The sequence below is a fragment of the Cynocephalus volans genome, chromosome 3 (genome assembly GCF_027409185.1).
Source record: "Cynocephalus volans isolate mCynVol1 chromosome 3, mCynVol1.pri, whole genome shotgun sequence".
Taxonomy (NCBI): domain Eukaryota; kingdom Metazoa; phylum Chordata; class Mammalia; order Dermoptera; family Cynocephalidae; genus Cynocephalus; species Cynocephalus volans.
Genome location: NC_084462.1, coordinates 4,486,971 through 4,509,349, shown reverse-complemented (window position 1 = coordinate 4,509,349; position 22,379 = coordinate 4,486,971). Strand labels below are relative to the sequence as shown.

General features: G+C 41.9%; 1 protein-coding gene across 1 annotated transcript in view; it reads left to right on the top strand.

Annotated features, from left to right (window-relative positions):
* The window catches only part of LOC134371887 (zinc finger protein OZF-like), a 30,628-nt gene extending 12,502 nt beyond the window's left edge, over positions 1-18,126 (top strand). Inside the window, exons 6-7 of the mRNA XM_063088799.1 lie at positions 6,336-6,437; positions 18,025-18,126. Of these exons, the coding sequence (XP_062944869.1) occupies positions 6,336-6,437; positions 18,025-18,126 (204 nt within the window). The remainder of the gene's footprint in view (positions 1-6,335; positions 6,438-18,024) is intronic.
* The last annotated feature ends 4,253 nt before the right edge of the window (positions 18,127-22,379 follow it).

Here is a 22,379-nt window from a genome sequence, read left to right as displayed (position 1 = left end):
GCACCTTGAGGTGAGTTTTGGTATTTAAACAACACGTCATAAAATCACTAGCTAGTATATTTTATTCCTATCTTGATCAAGGGTCACTGTATCAGTCCATTTTGTGTTGCTATAACAATATCTGAGACTGGGTAATTTATAAAGAACAGAGGTTTATTTGCTTACAATTCTGGGACAAGTGTATCCAGCACGGGCCTCAGGCTGCTTCTACTCATGGTGGAAAGTGGTAGGCAGCCGGGGAGTACAAGTAGATCACATGGTGAGAGGAAGCAAGAGAGAGAGAGGAGGTGCCTGGGTCTTTTAAACAACCAGCTCTCACAGGAACTAATAGCATGAAAACTCACTCATTACTCCCCCACCTAGGGAGAGCACTAATCCATTCACAGGGGATGCACCCCCATGACTCAAACTGCCACACTGTGGATCAGATTTCTATGAGTTCTCAGAGGACAATACATCCAAACTCCATCAGTCACTACCGTGGTTCCAGGTGTTTATTAGAGCTACCACAGACCAGCTGCAAGTTAACCATATCCCTGTGCTGGAAACATGTTTCATTCACCATCTTTTTGGATGTTGCTTAATTGCATAAGTGATTTTCTGAACTAGAAAAAAATTTTTCAAAACCTGAATAATTCCTTTAAAATTTTTTGAATAAGGAGAATGAATTCTTTTTTCAATTATGGAATCGTATCACAAATTTGCAGGCTTTTTTTGTTTTGTAAATACCTTCATTATCTGCTGAAGAAAACCTGTGTACATGTGTATAGCCAGAGTATACAGTTGCTCAGCTCCTTCCCTCCACTTTCTTCCTCCTTAGAGTAGTCTCTTTCAGCAGCCAGATATTATTGTTTAGGCCATTGTTATTGAAAAGTCTGTTCATTGACTTTGTGTAACAATAACCTAGTGAGCTTTTCTGAAATATATATTAGCAGACTATGCACCAGCTTACATATAGAATAGTGGGTCTCAAACTTGGACATTGGAATTGCCTGGAGAGATTTACAAAAACATGGTGTGCAGCTTGGGCATTTGGACATTTTAAAAAGCTCACCTGGTGTATTAGTCCCTTTCTGTTGCTTATAATAAAATACCTGGAACTGGGTACTTTGTAAGAAAACAAAATTTATTGCTTATAGTTTCAGAGGCTGTGAAGTACAAAGTCCAGAGAGAAGGGAACACATCTGATGAGGGTCTTCCTTTGCTTTACAGCAATGCAGGTGTCTCACATGGCAGAGAATGGTGGAGCAGAGAGAGAGTGCTTCTCATGTACTCTTCTTTTAAAGCCCTCAGAACCACACCCCTGACCACCATTATTAATCCATTAACTACAGCATGGTCGTACAATCTAATCACCTCTTCGAGGCCCCACCTCTCAATTACTATAATAGGACTTCCCACCCTCTTAACACTTTCATGGGGGGACCAAGCCTCCAATACATTAAATTTTGGAGGGACACAATTCAGTCCACTCTACCTGGTAATTCTAATATATATGCAGGCTATTTGGGACCCCCTTGATTATTAGCAGAGAAATTCAGCTTTCTGCTCCTGGCAGAGCTGAAATAAGAGCTAAAAATTCCAGGGACACTTGACAGACTTTTTACTCCAAACCCAGGAGGCAGCAGTCTTATACATGGGGAAGGTTTGAGAATGTTGCGGGTGTGAGAGGTGACAATGAAAGCTAAAGTACGATATGTTAGCAAAACAAATACTACTATTCTACTGTCTGCATTTCCAAAGGATTTATGCAGGAGTGATTGAGAGCTCTCCATTTTCCTGAATGTGAAGCCCAAGAAGTTGACTAGGGCACTGTTCTTTTTAACACAAAGATTCTTACCTGTGAGGTACTAAATAGCAAGCTGACAAAGTCCTTGCTTTTCTAGGGAATAAGCCAGCAAGGCTGGCTTTCCATTTTGCCTGCTTCCCCCTTCTCCCTCCCCTTGAGGTCTGACCTCTGATTGAACCCGGGACCCTGAGAGCTTTGTAAATGAAAAAGCATATGCTCTTATTTTGTTGATAAGTAGTTAGCTGTGAACCTTCAAGTACTGTGGCAGCTGAAGATGTTCTATAAATAGCTTTGTGCCAGACATAACTGATTTAATCAGTACAATTTGTTATTTTCACTGGCTTATAAAAAGGAAACTAAAACAAACTAGGATGCCTTACAGGTCATCAGGCTGTAAGGTCCTCCTGATCCCATAAAGTGTGTCTCTTCATTTCCCACCATCTCCCGTCAGGTACTAGTTGACTACACTTACCTGTGAGTAGGAAAATCATTTTAATAAATCAGGAGTCTTCACACACCTTGCTCTCTCTCAAAGCTCTCACCCCAGACAACTTTCCAGCAAAAAAATCGCTATGCCTACTTGCAACATTTTCCTTGACATATTCAAATACTAAAAGGGACCCCAGTAGAGGAAATATCTCACTAATAGTGTATTAGTCAGGATTTTCCAGAGAAACAGGACCAATGGGATTTAGATAAACAGATAGGTGATAGAAGATAGATAGATAGATGGATGAGGAGATTTAGAAGGAGAACTGGCTCACATGATTATGGAGGCTGAGAAGTACTATAAGCCATCTATAAGCTGGAGAACCAGAGAAGCTGGTAGTGTGCCTCAGTTCAAGTCTGAATGCCTGAGACCCAAGGAAGCTGATGGTGTAACTTCCAGTCTGAGGTTGAAGGCCCATGAGTTTTGGGAGGCTTCTGGTCCAAAAGCCAAAGAACCTGGAGTTGTGATGTTCAAGGGTAGAGGGAGAAGGGTGTTCCACTCTGGAAGAGAGAGAGAGCAGTCACAGTTCTTATGCCTTTTTGTTCCATCTGGGCCCCCAGCCAATTGGATGGTGCTCACCTACCTTGAGGCAGATGTTTCCCACTCAGTCCAGCGCCCTCACAGACATACCCAGAAACAATCTTCACCAGCCATCTAGGATCCCTCAATCCAGTCAAGTTGACACCTGAAATTAACCATCACAAATAATGAAGTGGAACATATCTGACTTATCTCGCCTCATCCTTGCTCACTCTATCTCTGACACTTATCTTCAAACCCTGCTAACAGAGTAGTAACTGCTATCAGGTAACACCTAAGAGTTCATAAAGCCTACTCTTCTCCAGGTTAAATTTGAATTCTAAACCCAAACTTTCGATAACAAGTTTTAAGTATCTACTTGATTTTGTGAGACTGAAGTTTAAACAAACTACCTCTTGCTTGGCAAACTTACTTGCAGCCTGTTGTTTGTGACCTAGTTTTTATTGACTATGATGTGAGAGTCATAGCTGTTGTAAAAGTTGTCAGAATCAAAATGGCAAGTTGAAGGGTTTGATCTCTGTAACCAGCTGCCAAAACAAAAAGAACCAAGATGGAGTTGCTTATGTTAAAAACAAAACAAAACAAAACAAAAACGTCCTGGCAAATAGAGCTGGGAAAGGCCATTAAGGAAGGGTTCTCATGCACTTATGCCTGCTAACAAGAACTATCACAAAGTGAGACAGGATGTGTCTAGACTTGTGAACCAAACTAACTCCATTTTCCCTAAAGAAGACATTTTTTACAAGTTGTGCTTTTCTACTCCTCAGTCTTGAGACCCCAAGGGTACATAATTTCCCCATGGCCCTGAGAAAAGTGATTGAAAGAAACCAGTTGGGTGTAACCACCCTGATAAAATAAACTGAGATAAGAGAGGAACAGATATTTACTGAATTACAAAATGCCTTCCTCAACGATTGTTAAAATATAACTCTTACTTTGTTTATAACATCATTATGTACCCATTTTTTGCTCCTCTTCCATAAAGATTAAGTTACAGATTAACTTTGAGACCCTTTTTGGACCTACATGCAAAATGCTTCTCGAACTGACCTCCCTCACAACTACCGTAAAAATACCAGAAATCATCAAAGCAAGATGCTGATGTCAATTCAGGAACTCCTTGCCTTTAAAAACCCTTCCCCAATTTTCCTCTGAGAGACAGCTTCTTTATTGCTTCCTCCTTTGTGCATAAGTTATCTCCTTTTAATAAAGTGTTGCTTGCTTGTCATGCCTCTGGGTGCTTTGTTCTTTTCTGTAACATTGAGACCCAAGAACCTGGTCCAATATCAAAAAGACTCTGCAAAACCACAACTATGCACAGAGGACATCACAACCTTAACAAAAAATACTTCTGTGTGAGAAATGCCCTCAACTGTCCAATGCAAAAGGATGGACATGGAGACACAAGGTACAGTTAAGTGAGACTTTAATTACAGCCTTATAAGTTTCAGGTGTCTGAAGGGCAGACACCCAGAAAAGGGCTGTGACAAGAATTTATTCCCTAGTACACAAGTCCCTCCCCCCACTTCCTCATTGGCTGAGTACTCTGGGGTGCACAATCTTCCTGAATGATTGCTTAAATTTGTTACCCCCTTGCAAGGAATTCCTTTGTCTGGGGGCTCAGAACAATCCCACAAAAAAGGCCTCCTTAAGCACCAGGAAAGGAGAAACACCAGGGAATGAAGAAAACAATGGGGGCTGGTAACCATCTCAGGGAGAGCTCTGTCTGTTCAGAGACCCTCTGGGAATGGGCTAGATGAGTCAGACTACTTTTGAGCTGGGCCTGAATCAGTTAAAACACCCTAAGATATTTCTGAAAATGAATCACTTAGATTATTTTTTTACATTCTGTGAAGACATCTGCCCAATAACTGTCCAACCTGAAACTGACATCACCCTTGTTATTGATCCTTGTAGCCAAGGATAATTATCTGCAAAACGATTATGTAATCCTCCTCATTTTTCCTTTAAAACTATCTTCCTTTACCTCTCTGAATAGGTGCATAGTTTACTATGGCACGTGTATTTGCATTCACTGCCCTATTCCCAAAATAAACTTTATTTATTTATTTATTTTTTTAGTGGCTGGCTGGTTTAGGGATCTGAAACCCCCACCCCAAACTTTGACCTTAGTGTTATCAACACCACACTCAAAGCAACTGCACTAAGTGGCCAGCCTGAAATAAAACTTTTTCTTAGAGATTTGTTCTCTATAATTTTTTAATAGTAATGGTCATGTTGCTGAACCCCTCAGTTCACTCCTTATTAGCCACGGCTTCTCTGTAGTGCCAGGAAAATTAAAGAAAAAAAATTTTTTTAATCACTGATGTGATTACTGGGGGCATCAAGGAGGGCCACGCAAAGGATGTGACGTTGAGCTGAGACACGAAGGATACAAACACGTCGACTATGATAAGAACTAGGAAAAAGTGTTCCAGGCAGAGGAACAGCAGTGCAAGGTCTCTGAGGCAGGAATGAGCTTGGGTGCCGGAGAAACAGCGAGGCTGGTGAGGCTGGAGTGGAGAGAAAGCGGGGAGTGGTGGGGACATGATGGGGGCTTTGTTGGCTGTCATCATGAGGATGAAGTTTTTGTTCTGAGGGTGCTGAGGATCCACAGAAAGGTTTTGTGCAGGGGCCTGATAGGTCCCAATCTCCCCACGTAGGGCAGGGGTGACAGGTGGGGCTGAGGGCTTCCTGGGGAGGGACTCCCAACTTTTGTGTGTGTGCGCGGGTGTGTGTGTGTGTAGTTTACAACTACGTTGCTATCAAAGCAAAGATAATCTAGGCTGAGTTCGGTATTATAAATTTATTATTTAGGCCACTGGTCGGTAGAAGGATCCAAACCCATGACATTGGTGTTATAACATCGTGCTCTAACAAACTGAGCTAACTGGCCAGCCCCCATTTATGATTATTTTTTTCTTCCACTTTTATTTATTTTTTTACTTATGTATGTATGTATGTATGTATGTATGTATGTATGTATGTATGTATGTATGTATGTATGTATGTATGTAAACCCTTGGCCTTGGTGTTATAACACCGCTCTAACTGAATGAGCTAACTGGCCAGTTCTTTTTTGTCTAATTTGAAAAGAAATTAAAATTAAAACATTTGATGGGCTCCTAAAAGGATAGCCCTGGGCACAGTGCCTAAAGAATGAGTCAGCCCTGCAGAGCCGCTCAGGTGAGTGAGAGAGCCAGGCGATGCCCAAGTATATGCCCCTCGGGGGACCCGTGACTGGGCACAGAATCAGATTTGGCCGGCAGTCAGCGGGTGGCCCGACTGCCAACATTCCTACCCTTGGGGGATCTCAGGTCCTGCCAGATGCCCCTGCAGAGGGATGGATTGATGGAGTGATCCGGACTGAGCCAAATTGAAGGACGATGGTAGAGGCAGGCACATACACACCACACACCCTGGGAAAGGGATGCAGGAAAACAGGGGAGGCTGTTGGCCTCTGTGATGCTCAGGGAGAGCAGAGCAGCCTCTGATCCTGTCTTGTCTGCTTTCTAGACTGTCAGCTGTCCAGGGAGCCCGCACCGGGCCCGCCCCCCAACTGGGCAGCCGCCACAAAGGCGCTCTGCAGCACCCCCAGCTGCCGGCCCGACCACGCAGGTTCGGATCCTATATACGGATGGCCCGTGCGCTCACTGGCTGAGCTGGTGCGGACGACACCAAGCCAAGGGTTACTATCCCCTTACCGGTCACACAGACACACACACAAAAATATATTGACAAACACACACAAATAAATAAATACATAAAATGTTGAAACTGTTTATCATGGATTCAGGGTGCATTAATTTTGATTTAAAAAAATATCGCATTAGAATATCCGTTATCTTAAAGACTGACGTTTTTCAGTGCTCCCTTACATCTTGTTCCCTAGATGAGTTCACCCTGTCCCCGTCCAGTTCTCACAGCAACCTTAGGAGTAAGTACTGTTCCTACACCCATTTTACAGATGGGGAAATTGAGGCCCATAGAGGTCAAGTCACTCATACAGGGTCACACAGCAAGAATGGTGGAACTAGGCCTGGCCGGTTAGCTCAGTTGGTTCGGGCTGGTGCTGTTAACACCACGGTCCAGGGTTCGATCCCCGTTAAAAAAAAAAGTTACAAAATCTAAACCTAGGGCAGGCTGACTTGGAAGCCCACAACCCTCCCACAATCCTATACCATCTTCCCCATGCTTCAGACAGCTGAGCCCCAGTTCCCTTATTTGCCAGGTGGGACTAAAGAAAGAACAGGGTTAAGTCTCTGGTGTGCATTCAATGAGCTAAAATGTGAGCCTGGCATAGTGCCCAGGACATCCTTTGCACTTGATCAGTGGCCAGTCTGATTTGTTGACTGCATTGTCCCTGTGGATCTTGAACCTCCACGTTCCAGGTAAGGGAGAGCATTGAGATAGGAAGAAAGACACAGGAAGGGTGTGAAGAGTTAGAGAGCCAAAAGAATTTAAATAAAATTGCTAAGAAGCATCCTACTGATAGCAGGTAAAGGAGTGCCAGGAGAAATCTTCCTATGATGTTACACTCCTTTGGGGCAGCACTGGCCAATCCTGTAGCAAGTACTAGAACAGATAGTATAATAAAGGTTAGGGACACGGGGTGGCATATACTTATCAAGTCCCATGATGGCAAACCCATGATAGCAGGTTGGGACAGTCTTGGAGCAGCTCCTGTGTGAAGGACATGCAGCAGGCCTGCAGGAGTGAGAGGATAATCATTGGGGGAAAGATCATTCTTATTCTGAGATAGATTGGGGAAAGAGTGGAGGTCCTGGAGATGTTCAGTTTTGTGGGTCCTAAAATGGTTGAAGTGTAAGGAGGTGTTGGGTTGGGAGTTGAGCAGAGGGACCCTTCTGGCTTGTGTTAACAGATTTTTAGGGTAAAGTCTCATACCAAGGGGCCTTTCCTAGTACTTCTACTGCTGTGAGGGTGGTGAGAAGTACTGTACAAGGCCCTTCCCAGCATGGTGAGAGGGGCTTTGGGATTCAGGTCTTAATATACACTTGCTGTCCCAGGCTCAGTTTTAAAGTCTGAGGGGCGTGATGGGGAAAGGATGAGGTAATAGAAGGTTGGCCTGTTCCCAAAGAAGATCCCTAATGAGTGAAAGAGAGGGGAGATATTGGCCTAAAGCCAATGAGCTGGAAGGGAGAAGTATGAGAGCAAAGGGTCTACCATACATAAGTTTGAAGGGGCTGAGGCCTGTGGGCTTGCGGGCAGCAGCTTGTAGGCAAGTGAGTGACTGGTAGGGAGGCCAAGATGAAGGATGATTTCTGAGGTGAGAGCATGCGTTACTGCTGTAGCATCCTCTGAAGTGCAGGGAAAAGCCTCAACCCAACTTGAAAAGGTATCTACTAGAGTTAGAAGATAGCGTGTCCTTTTGTGCGGATGCCTGTGAGTAAAGTCAATTTGCCCATCCTGGCCAGGAGTGTATCCTCTGGCTTGGTGGATGGGAAAGGACAGAACTTGGAGGCCACCTTGATTGGAGCAACGAGTACACAAAAGACAATTTTGAGTGATTTGTTTAAGTAACTTGACCATGTGGGGAGAGTAATATAAGGGCTGAAGAAAATGTAGTAGGGATTCATAGCCTATATGAACTGAATTATGGAAATCTGAAAGGATTTGCTCAATTTGTGTGGTAGGGAGGACATAGCAACCAGAGAGAGGATACCAGTTGTCCTTCCTCTGTGCTCCCAACTGCTGGAGTTGTTGTATTTCTTGGGGTGTGTACTGGGGTAAGGGCATAGGGGTCATGGAAGGACCTGAACAGGAGAGGAAGAGTGGGAGCCTGGTGACTGAGCAGCCTGTTTTGTGGTTAGATCTGCAAGTTTGTTTCTCTGTGCTATGGTGTCATTGGAGGTTTGCTGTCCTCTGCAGAGTATAACCCAAACCTCCTTTGGGAGTTGTGCAGCCTCAAGAAGTATCTTGATAAGATGTCCATTTTTTACAGGCCCTCCCTGAGTGGTCATGTATCCTCTCTCCTTCCATATGGCTATGCAGGAGTGTAGGATGTGGTGAGCACACTTAGAGTCACTGTACATATTGACTCTTTTATTACTTGCCAGAGTGAGAGTGTGGGTAAGGGCAATGAGTTCTGCCTGTTGGGAAGTGGTGTTAGGGGTATGGGGGGCAGCCTCAATAGTTTGTGTTAGATTTGCTATGGCATAACCTGCCTGGGGGGCAGGTGTGGAGGTCACACTCCCATCTATAAACGATGTATGTTTGGGCCACATAATGGGATGAAGGGAGATGTGTGGGAAGGGAATTAGAAAGAGGCCTAAAGCTTCCATGCAATTGTGTTCTAAGAGTGGTGAGTATTTTGGGATGAGAGTGGCTGGATTTAAGGGAGGGCAAGGTTTAAAGGAGAACTGGGAATTTTCAATGAACGTAAGGTGGATAAGTTGTAGGTGGGAAGGGGTGAGAATTGACATGGCCTTATGGCTGAGAAGGTCTTGACTCTTTGTTGTCAAAAGTTGGTTTAGAGCTTTCTTGTGCTAAAAGGGCGGCTGCCACCAAGGCCCATAAACAGGGGGCCCATCCCTAGGCTGTGGTGTCTAGTTTAGAGAGGTATGCAACCAGGGAGAAAATATCTCCTGCTTCTTGTCCCAAAACCCCAACTGCCAATCCTTGGGTTTTGGTGACATATAGGATAAAAGGATGAGATAAGTTTGGGAGGGATAGAGCTGGGGCTGTGAGGAGAGTGGCTTTTAGTCACTGGATGGGAGAATGAATGGGCTTTGTGGGATCTAAAGGAATGGCAGGATCCCTTTGGCTACCTCATAAAGTGGTTTTGCTAGCACACCAAAGTTGGGGATCCACACATGGAGATATCCTGCATGCCCCAGGAAAGAGAGAATTTCACTCTTTGTGGTGGGAGTTGGTAGTTCAGAAATTAAACTTTTGCAATCCATCATTATTTCTCTGGTGTTGGGGTGAGGTGGACTCCCAAATAGGTGACTGAAGGAGAAGAAATTTGGGCCTTGCTGGGGGCACTTGATATCTCCTGGAGGTCAGAAATTTAAGGAGAGCAACTGTGTGGGTGTGTGAATCTTCATAGGAGGGGTACAGGAGGAGGTCATCCACATATTGTATTAAAGTGCTAGAGGTTGGAGGAAGTTCAGATAAGTCTTGAGCTAAGGCCTGGCCAAAGAAGTGGGAGCTATCCCAAAATTCCCTGGGGCAAAACTGTCCAAGTAAGTTGTTGGGAATGGTGTGTGTCAGGATCAGTCCTGTACTAAATGGTATGAGCCATTAGGCTTTATAACCAGAAGGATGGGTATGTTACAATGTGAATGATTAGGCCATAGAAGATGAGAAGAAAGGAGTTTGTAAGGGGCTTTAGCCCTATTTGGTGTTTATTAGTGATGGGGTATTTTGTGACATTAGGGAAAGAAGAAGGGTCCCACAGCCTCATGAAGATGGGAGGGTGATGAGTAGCAATGGAGGGTGAGGACGTATCCCATACTATAGGATTAACTTTGTCAGAGGGAAAGGGGAGGGTAGAGGTTTCAGGGCTCAGGTCTGGGGTGGCTTGTAACAGGAGTATTGTGGCTGGAGTTAAAGTATTTAAGGTAAGGGTAGCTTTGAATTTGAAGAGTGTTCTGTCCCAGTAAGGGGGTTGGGCATTGAGGCATTATTAAAAATTTGTGTATGAATTGGGTGTGATGTAGGGTGTAGAAAAGGGGTTTAGTGATCCATGGGTGGTATTCTGATCTCATGACCACTACTATTGTGATGGAGGATGGGGTTGCTGCTCCTGCATATTCAGGAAGGGTAGAATAAGTGGCCCCTGTATTGATGACAAAAGAGATCAGCTAATCTGCTATGAGGCAAGTTACCCTGGGCTCACATGTGGTGATCTCCGTGGGGGCCTTGGGCCCTGGGCATCATTAGTCCTCCTCCTGGTAAAAAGCCAAGAAGCTCCAGTAGGAATGTCCATGAAGCCAAAGGTTGTGGGTTGGGGACTGGGCCACTCCCTCTCTGGCAAGAGGAACGGTCAATCCCCCCAGTAACCTGGCTGTTTGCAGTGAGGACAGGGCCTGGGAGGAAGCCTGGGATGAGAATGGGCCTGTGCCCTGTGGCCCAGTTGACCACATTTAAAGCAGTTCCTGGGTGGCTTGCCCCTAGAGGCAGCTGGCTTTGGAGTATGTGAGCCATGGATGGCATTAGCTAAGAGTTGGTATTTGGCCTGATATCTTTTTGTAATGATCCTCCCCCCCCCATTTCTCTATTGTTAAAAACTTTGAAAGCTGCATTAAGAAGTTAGTGTAAAAGGGCCATGCCTGCAGGGGAGTTTGGATCTATACATGTGTATTTATGTAAAGCCTCAGAGAGGCAGGTTAGGAACTCACTGGGATTTTCAGTGGATCTCTGTGTGATTTCCCTAAGCTTATCATAATTGACTGTCTTGTAAATAGCCTTTTAGAGGCCACAAATCAAGTGTGTGATCATGTTATCCCAGAGATCCCAATCCCCGTGTCTGGCCCAGTATTCTCAATTTGGGTCTGTGCAAGGGACTGCAATGGTTTCAACTGGATGTCTGTTATTTTGAGCATGTACCTTGCCTGCCTGTTGTTGGGCTGTTATCCAGACCTGTTCCTGTCTTCAGGGGATGGATATGAGTCTGGGTCAGACTAGAAGGATCCCAGTCATTTTTTGATTTGGAAGAGATTGGAAAGAGAAAAGGGAATAGGTACCCAGATAGTTCCCTCCATCCCAGCCACTTCATGGAGGGGATATAAAGGAGCTAGAGCTGAGGTGGGGTGGTTACCTGATGAAGGGGAATAAGGAGAGGGGTTGGGTGGCTGAGGGTGAAGAGAGGGAAAAGGTGGAGGGGCTGGTGAAGGATTTGGAGCATACTGAGGTAGTTGGGGTGGCCTGTACGGGGAGCAGAGTAGTCTGACAGATTAAAAGATTGATCTGAGTCCAGAAGGGCAGGTTGGGCATGAGCTAGGAGAATTTTAGACATAAGACAGTTTTGACAGAGAGAGAAGGACCTGATCAGAGGTAGAAGGAAAAGGCTTGAACATGAGGAATCTCTTCAGCTTTTGCCATTTCAGTGACAAAAATTGTCTATATCTCTGAAAGTATCTAAATCGAGAGTGCCATCTTGTGGCAACTGGGATTCATTGCAACAAGGCACTCAAGTTTTAATGTATCCCTGGAGGCCAAGGGGTAGAGCTTGGAGGTTTGGATTGTGAAGATCCCATGTAGAGGGTGAGAAAGGAAATGTCCAGTCCTGGTAGAAGAAGGGAGCCAACAAAGAGCATCCTCTTTGCTGTGCTCCTTCTCTTTGAGAGGAAAGCCATGGCCAGCTAATGAAGTGTCCTCCAATAGTTGGGGGTCATGAGAGGGTTCCTCTGGCCAGGCACCTGTAGAGACTGTAGTCATAGAGAGTAGTTAGGGAAACTCATAAAAGCAGGACAGACCCACTGACTCACCCTGAATTGAGGCTGATGTTTGATGCATTGGTCTGAAACAGCAAAAGGAGAGAGTCCTGGAGGTACCTGGTTTGGCAGGTCTGGGAAGGGCGGCTGAGGGCCAATCAACCCAAGACAGCGGATCATCCAAAAATGTCAGCCAGAACACTTCCTTGGTTTTGGCACGATAATGAAAGAAAGTGAGCTGAGACGCTGGGTACTGATCAAGCTTTATTAAAGGAAAAGAATCTTCCAGGCTGTGCTCAGAGTGGAAGGCAGCACAGGACTGCCCTCAAAATTGAGGACAGCACCAGGTGTGAGGGTGGGAGGGCTTATATGGACTGATACAATCAAGGAAGTTCATTATTCTAATGCAGAAGCTATGCCACCAGGGTGGAGAACTGTGCCCTTGTGGAAGCAAAAGGGTTTCTATTTTGCTGAAGTCATGAGGCTTCTTGTAAAGGGAAGGGGGAAGGGGTTTGTTGGTGGAGTGGAAGACAAGGCTGGTGGCTATTTTGTGCTTATTGTGTGCACAGTGGCACTGGTCATGTCCAAGATCCATCAACAATCATCTAACTAAATGTATTGTATTTATGCTACTTGTTGTTTCTTATTCTTTTCTCTTGCCTTCTTTAGGATGAGTTTCTTATTATTACATTGCCCCCTTCTGTTAGCATGGAAATTATGTACTGTAAAACAATTACCAGTTTTTCATTACACTAGAGATTACATATAGTGTGTAACCTTTGTCAAATTCTTTTCTCAATTAGTACTTTTACATTCTTCTGCAACAATATAAAGGTCTTAGAGCATGTCAACTTCATCTACCACCTTCTAATTTATATACTATTACTGTGTATTTTAGTTTTTTATATATTTAAAACCTCCTAAAATATCATTATTATTGTTTATAAGATGATGCTTATGATTTTCCCAGTACTTTGGTTTTCAAACTGAAGTACATGTCCTCACAAGGGATGCAAACACTTTTGAGAGGCATGTCAACACACGTGATTTAAAGGAAAGCAAAGTCCAGATCCTCTCTTTGCAAATGGTCTCTTTTGTAAAGTTGATCTGCCTGAAAATTCACCTTAAGGCATGGTACTGTGGTGGATCTCAATTCCCATACCCCTTCACAGTCATCCTACTTTAACTTTACACAATAAAGGCATTCATGCACCACATTGGCCAGAGGTGTAAAATCTTCTGGGGCACCAAATAAAGGGATAGTAAACAAACTGGGAATATTATGTTCAGATGAGTGCCAAGGAGCAGTGACAGGATCTGGACCCAGAGGAAATGAATGTACCACTCAAATGTTCTCTTCAACCCACAGGTCCTGACTCCTCTGGAGCAAAATCATGTGAAGGAGGAGGAAGTTACAGGATTTGGGTATCCACATTTCTGGGGAAACATTTGATTGAAGACTGAGATTTCTGAATAGAAATTTAGAGCAGAACCAGAAGACACACAAAGAGAGCATCCCAGTTGCCAGCTATTTTCCAAGAACAGAGGAAAATGATCCAGGCCCAGGTAACTGACTTGTGGTTTGTTTTATTCTTTTCTGTGTTCCCTAAAGGATTTATAGAGGCCTATAAAAGATCAGTTCCAATGGGCTGGCTGGTTAGCTCAGTTGGTTAGAGCCTGGTGCTCATAACCAAAAGATCAAGGTTTGGATGCCTGTACCATTCAGCTGCCAAAGTATAAATTTCAAAAAGCAGGATCTGGAGAGAAATAAACTTAGTCTTTGATCTCAACATCATAAGGAATATACTGTTTGTAGAATTAACACTAAATTGCTATCCAATATTGGGACATCATGTATGACTGGAGAATCTTGTGAGTAACATTAGCTGTCAGCTTACTATCTCTGACAGCCAACATCACAAGAGAATCATTGTAATTTACATGGTATGTGCTGGTTTGGAGGAGAAAATATCACTTTTGGGGGAATTTTAATACTTCATGGAAATAGGCACTTTGGCCTCAGGAAATTTCTTTCATGATTCTTCCTAGAGGTGAAATGGTGGACGTTATCTTGAATGGCAGCCTTCTCATAAATGTAGAATCAGGTTTCCTTCCTATGGCTGTTTCTTGATGGATTCCTTATAGACCTCTGTGGGATAGACTAAATTAACTCAGTGAATACAGTTGATATCAGCATTGTGGCAGTCTGGATTTACCCAGGAAAAAAACTTAAACATTGTACAAAATGGAAGGATTGCAGCATTTTCAAACAGTTCAATCTATCAATGAACAGATAGCTAACTGGTGTTTGAATACAGACTTGAATATAGAGTTGAAAGTACTGTTGTCTGGCAAGGGCTTGGATTGTTGAAATTTACAGGTTTGCTTTAGGTCTCCAACTCAGAAAAAGCAGAGTCCTTTCCCATTGTATTGTGAAGATTTGACCTTATACAAAGAGAAGTCTGGCTTTTGCCCTCAGGCTACTGAAGGGTGATCTCTAGGCCCCTGAATTGTCCTGCCTGATAGGAGTATCTTTATTTGCCTAGGTGCTTTGGCCACTGGACAATCTAATAATAATCTAATAATCACATCACAGATTGTGATCTATGATGGGGGCTTTGGGCCATGCTATAACACTTCAGACTTCCAGAACAATAGGAGGATGAAGTTATTAACCCAACTTCCAGGAGAGCTGGACCTAGGGTCAGCCACATGAGCCATGTGTGATCGAGCCCCAATAATATAACAAAGTGCACATATCAGAAAATAAATTCTCTCTCTGTATATTTCTTTCCTAATACCCTTTTGTGAATGGTTGGTTATATTGCCTTTCTGTTATTTTGTCTGTGTGAGGATCTATGTCTATATATACAAACACAGCTAAACAAAAGCATGAGTATATATGTAACTGTATATATATGTCACTATCTGTAAACATAAACACATACATCTAGTGCATTAGTCCATTTTTATTGCTTATAACAAAATACCTGTAGCTGGGTGATTTATAAAGAAAAATAATTTATTGCTTACAGTTTCTGAGGCTGGGAAGTCCAAAGTCTACCTGGTGTTGGCAACAGTGACCCACGGGTCTCACATTCCAAGTTGGTGGAAGCAGAGGGAGCAGAGAGAAAGACAGACTCTCCTTTTAAAGCCTTCAGAACCATGCCCCTGAATTTTTAAAACAGATAATTGGTATCTGGAACGCATCTGTGAATGAAAAACCACATAAGAGGTGGTTGGTGGGAAAGGGTTAATATTGGATCGGTTGGATGTGGGACATGCACATGTCATTTCAGTTTCCCTAGACAAGTGTGAAGGATTAATTGAAAACCAGGATGTCTGCCATAAACTTTTAGAACTTTATATTATGCAGAGGGACCTATGAAAGAGCCTTACAATGAGTCAATTCATTTATTTAACAAGTATTTGACAAATACTTCCTTTGTACCTGGTCCTTTTTCAGGAGCTCAGTTCACAGTGATGAACAAAGCGGAAAAAGTCAGTGATCCCTTGGACAGAATATTGAGTTAGTTGGATTATCCTTAAGTGGTATTTTTACACTCCAGCTAGTCTAGTCAGAGGATGTAAATATCTACATTAGGTGATAGGGACCTGGAGTAACTGCTTAAAGGGGATATGATAATTTATTGTTCAAAAAGCACATTATTTTGAGGGATGAGGGAAGGACTTCTCCAAATGGTACTTAAGCACCTTGGAACACATATAAGTTATACATCAGTGCCTGTGACTTATCTCTCCAAGAGATACAGATTCCCTGATAATTCCCCAATAGTTTAAATGTAAAATTTTAAAATTTAGAAGAATTAAAATTTAAAAAATTCAGTTCCTCAGTTGTACTGGTCACATTTTAAGTGCTCAATAGCCACATGTGAGTGGTGGCTACCAAAGAGTACAGCACTGACAATGAATAAAAGTTTAAGACAGTCATAATCTGTCATTTCTGTCATTCCTGAAAGTGGGATAGTGCTGATTTATTTGATTTTTATATTTCCGAACACATAGAAACAAAAACTATGTGAGAGTTGATGAATGAACTCATGGGGTAACCAAAGTGCATTTTGTCATTGAAGGGAATGACAGTTCTAAAGAACAGAATTATCACACAAAAAAGTTTTGATTAGACTTATTAATAGAAAAGGGGCAGAGCAGAAAAGGAAAAGGATCCCTAGAATAAGAACATAAAGGAAGATGAGAGCCTTAGTCTCTAAGAAGGGAGGAGAGTGTAATAGATGGGAGGAGGTGAGTTCCTTTTTATTGTCTCTGAGACGACGATTCATATTTGTCCACAGGGCTGTCACCCACTGGAGTTGCTATTTAAAGTTCCCAGTTCCTCTGGGACATGCTGAATTGAGACATGGTTTTTTTTCATCATTCCTTCTCACTTTTCTGGGAGTGGACCTTTTACTTAGCCTTTTCCTTTATTCAGAGTTCTTCACCTTTGTCCCATGATGATGCACTATCTATATTACAAACAGTGAGATCTGCCCATAGCAAAAGAAGTGGAAATTTGCCATGCTGTGGCTGTCTCAAAATTCAATCCAAATGCTGGGATATTGGGTAATTCACTCTTTCAGGAATATTTTAAAGTACCATCAGTGTGCAGGGCACTGTTTTACACACCAGGGGTAGGCAGTGAACGCAACAGTCCAAGGAATAGCCTTTATGGAACTTATGAAACAGTAAAATGGATTCTATAATGTCAGGAAGAAGAAAAAGCCAAATAATAGATAATAATATATAGGTAGTAATGCCCTCCCCCTTCTCCCAGGTAGGGCTTTTTTGGATAGATGTAGTTTGAGTGAAGACCTAAGTAAACTGAGAGGCCCAGGCATCCTAATACTCATTGGGTAGAGAGTACTCCAGGACTGTTTCTACTTGTCTGTGGGCTTCCAGCTCAAAAGTCTCAGAAATTTAAAAGAAATTTACAAGAATTCCTGAGTCACTCCAAACCTCCTAAGCCAGAACCTCGGATCTGGGGCCCAGGACTCTGCATTTCTAACAAGGGCTTTCTGGTACACACTTAATTTTGAACGTCTTTGTTGTAACTCCTGGAATTAGTGCCCTCATTACCCCTTTGCCCATCCCCACCCGACACATGCACATTGTAATGAGATGGATTGGGCAAAAAACCCAGAAATAGGTATTTCACCATCCAGGGCCTCGGATCCCATCCACCTCTTTCTGTGAATCTGCACATCATGCCATGGTGAGGTCAGGTCACTCACTCTCTGAACTGATCAGTCAGGGTCTGAGGGTGGGTTGGCCAGGCCTGCCCTGAGCTCGGTGGACCAGGTGCTGAACTCACCTTTCAGCTCTTGACATCCCAGATGAAAGAGGCCCAGTGCACACCTAAGCTTGGTACGCATTGTCTGCTATGAAGATCACCTTTCATCTGGTCCCATAACCTCAGTCCCTGCTGTGAGAGGCAGTCTCGCATAGTGGTTAGGAATGAGTCCTGAAGTTGCACTGCCTGCTTTGAATCCTGCCCTGCCATGCCCAAGCTGTATACTTTTGAGCAAGTAACATACCTACATCTTAATTTTATTTTTAAAATAATATCTGCTCCAGGTTTGTTTTGAGAAGTAGATGGAAAGTACTTAAAATAGTGCCTTAGCAAAGACAATTAATAAAAGTATTGTTATTAGTCCTAGTGAGGGCAAGAGGAGGAATCAAGAATGCAGGTGTGTCTGACCTTAGTGTTGCTTGATGACAAAAAGGCTTGCCATGCCAAGGATTTCTCACGTAGCATACCTTTAATTTTAATAGACCTGTGATTCTTTTAGGTTTCGAAGAAGTATTTGATCATCAAACTCTCTGTTGCTTTAAACTTTGAAACCTGCAATGACTGTTCTGCTCAGAGTTTGGACAATGACAAAAGTCCTTGAAATGGCTGTCATGTCTGCATGTTCTGGCCCTTTCTTTCCTCTCCAGTGCTCCCCACTTCCTCTCCCTGTTCCCTACACACTGGCCACATATATTACTTCATCTCATTACTTCCTGGCTTCTGTGCATGCTCTTTCCTCTGCTTGAACTCCTCTTTGCTCCCATCTTCTTGGTCTCCCTCATCCTTCATGATCTTCAAACATCACTTTTTCAGAGCAGTTCACCAGGCAAACTTCCCATTTCTGGCCCTCCACACAATCATGTTGCTTTCTTTCCTAGCACTTAGGAGACTTGCAGTTTTACAGTCACTGGATTTACATGTGTATTCCCTGTCTGGATTCTAAACTTTCTGAAGGCACAGAACAGACCTATTTTTCCTAATCATTTCACCTCCAACACAGCACTATTACCAGGCACCTCACAGATGTTAAGATAGTGTTTAGTTGAATTAGGGACTAAAGCTCAGACAGCTTGAACTGCTTGTCCCATGCTACTTAGCGACCAAGTGGCAGAACCTAAATTAGAATATTTTCTGGCTTTTAAAACTGTTTTGTTTGTTTGGAGGTTTTTTGTTTTTGTTTTAAAATCTCACTCTTAGGCTATCCTTTGATTGGCTCTTACTCCTAGGGGAAAAGAGTCTCTATTTGTTATTTATTTTTACTCTGACCGAAATTGTTTCAATAGGTCACACCGTCACATGGTTCAAAACATAGGACTATGTAAAAAAGATACATTTACAAATCTCACTCTTACCCTGTTCTCAGTCCTAGTTTTCCCTTGACCTTCTGCCTCCTACAGGTAAACATGTTATGAATCCTTCTAGGGCTCTTTTTATAAGTAGAAGCAGGTATATATTATTTGTCCCTTCTCAAAAAACCTCATACTGTATATACATCCTTTGCATCTTTTCTGTATTTGATTATTACTGAGCAGCAGCATAGCACCTAGAGCGGAAGGGAGGAAGGGAAGACTATTCTGTAAGCCACATTCAGTTATTCGTCTAACAGTCCATTATTGAAGTGGTATGTTCCAGTTGTTTTCTGAGCTCTGGGGATACAAAAATATTAGATTTCTGTCTTGGAAGAACTCACGGTCCATTTCAGACATCAGTCAAGTAAGCAGATGATGATGACCAGAAAAATAAACTTCAATCATTCCTTACAGAGAGATTCTTCCTCTATTCTCCTCTTTGATGCCCTCCATAGTTACTTTCCTTAGCACCACTTAATAGAGTTGCAACTTAATATTTACGAATTGCATTATTGTAATTGAGACCAACCCGAGTGGCATCCCAGACTGCTGTCTGAAGAAGTGACATCTAAAATGACTCGTGAGATAACAGTAACTACAACTGCTTCATTCCTTCCTTTGTGCCAAGCACTGCACAAGAAGGGAAAAGAATATGCAATCACTGGTAGCATGGGAGACAAGGCATTTGGGAAAGAGCAGAATAAATTAAGGATCAAATGTAAGGCAGGGAGTAGTGGAAGATGTTAATGAAGAATCTGGTGTTTGCTTGTGTACAGCCTTAAAAGCATTCTGCGATCTTGCTTTAGCCTGTAGTTAGTAAACTAATTCAGGGTTTTACAGAGGGTATGATAATAAAGATGTTTTGTGGTGTGGAAAAATGAAGTGATGGAGAACCACCTGCTTATAGGATCAGTGAGATGGTAATTGCATTGCTAACTCAGAAACTGGACTAAAGCAATGAGGTGGGAGTAGAGAAAGTGAAGGAGGTATTTTTGAGACAGCATCATCAGGAACATGTGATGAGTGTGAGGATGGCACATGGTTGTATTTTAGGTTAATTTTTTGGACTTTTTACTTCAAGCTCCAGTAACTTATAATGCAGATAACTCCCACATCTGTGTCCTGGATGAGAAGCAGAATAAGGGAGAAGTAAATTTGGAGGAAAAAAGGACATGCAATTTATTTATTTTATTTTATATATTCTATTTTGCTATTTTATTTTAAATTTTCTGAAACTAGAACTGCATGTGAAAAGGACTTGCATTATAGAGTTACTGAGGTTGAGGTTCAGTTGGAGTGAAGAGCAGAACATTTTGATGCTCTATTAATAAATACTTTTAATCAGAGTTTAGTGAATTTATACTTAGAGAAGATTCCATCCCTAAGTCCAGACTCCAAATATAATAAAAATTAAAGGTTTCACTCTATTGGAAAAAATTTTGAAACACATACATGCTTAAGAATTTTGCCCATGAGAGGATTATAACTACTACTCTGGAGATCAATCTTTCATCTTCTAAATAACATTCATCCTTTAAAAAAAAATACTGATAATTCTATTAGCTTTTTAACAGCTATATACTGTTTTTCTTAGAGAGCAAAATAAAATGTATTTTACATTTTTAAATTTATTATTAACATATTCATTCTTTAAAATTGTGGTATTTCTTTATTTCTTTTACCCGACCTATCACTTCCTAAACCCTCTCCCTCCCTGCTATTCTCTACTATCCTTAGGTTTGTTCTCTCTTTCTGAAAATTCAACATATTGTTGTGGTCTTTTCTTCCTTCATTCCTTCCTTATTCCCTCCTTCTCTGCCTCCCTCCCTACTTCCCTCCCTTCCTAGCAGCCACTTATGAGTGAGAACATGTGGTATTTCTGTTTCTTTGTCTGGTTTACTTCACAACATAATTTTCTCCAGACTCATCCATGTTGTTGCAAATGGCAGAATTTCATTCTTTTTTACAGTTGAGTACTATTCCATTGTGTATATATACCATGTTTTCTTTACCCAGTCATTCATCAATGGATACTTAGATTGGTTCCATATTTTGGCTATTGTAAATAGAGCTGCAATGAACATGGGAGTGCAGATATCCCTTCGACATGATGATTTCCATTCCTTTGGATACATATCCAGTAGTGAGAATGCTGTATCATATGGTAGCTCTAACTGTAATTGTTTGAGAAAACTCCATACTGTTTTCCATAATGGCTGTGCTAATTTAAAGTCCCACCAATAGCGTAGAAGCGTTCCCCTTTCCCCACATCCATGCCAGCATTTGTTATTCAAGGTTTTTTTCATAATGGCCAGTCTAACTGGAGTGAGAGGATATCTCAATGTGGTTTTGATTTGCATAATTCTGATGACTAGTGATGCTGAGCATATTTTCATGTACCTGTTGGCCATTTGTATTTCTTCCTTTGAAAAATGTCCATTCATCTCCTTTGCCCATTTTTAAATTGGATTATTTGTTTTTTTACTGTATAGTTATTTGAGTTCTTTGTATATTCTGGATATTAATACCTTGTCAAATGTATAGTTTGTAATTATTTTCTCCCATTCCATAGGTTGTGTTTCCACTCTGTTGATTGTTCTGTTTGCTGTGAAGAAGCTTTATAGTTTGATATAATCCCATTTATTTATTTTTTCTTCTGTTGATTGTGCTTTTGGGGTCTTATTCATAAGTGTTTGCCCAGTCCTATTATGTGGACTGTTCCCTCTATATTCTCCTATAGTAATTTTATGGTTTCAGGTCTTATAGGTATATCTTTAATCCATTTGTATTTGACTTTGATATATGGTAAGAGGTACTGGTCCAGTTTCATTTTTCTTCATATGGATGTCCAATTTTCCCAGCTGTCTTTCCCCCAATGTATGTTCTTGCTGCCTTTGTCAAAGATCAGTTGGCTGTAAGTATGTGGGTTGATTTCTGAGATTTCCATTCTGTTCCATTGATCCAAGGATCTGTTTTTTTGCCAGTACCATGCTGTTCTGGTTACAACAGCTTTCTAATATAATTTAAAATTGGGTAGTGTTATGCCTCTGGTTTTATTTATTTTATTTTTTGCTTAGGATTGCTTTTAGGTTATTCAGGGTCTTTTGTTGTTCCATATGAATGTTTGGATTGCTTTTTCTATTTCTTTGAAGAATGTCATTGGTATTTTGAGGGGGATTGCATTTAATCTCTAGATTGCTATGTGTAGAGAGGACATTTTCATGATGCTAATTCTTCCCATCCAAGAGCATGGTATGTCTTTCCACTTTTTTGTGTCCTGTTTAATTTCTTTCCATAGTTTTATTAGTTCTCATTGTAGAGATATTTCACCTCCTTGGTTAAATTGATACCTAGGTATTTTATTCTTTTGGTGACTATTGTAAATAGGATTGCTTTCTTGATTTCATTTTCTGCTAGTTTGTTATTGGAGTATAAAAGCAATATTGATTTTGGGGTGTTGATTTTGTATCCTGAAATATTACTGAAATTGTTAATCAGCTCTAAG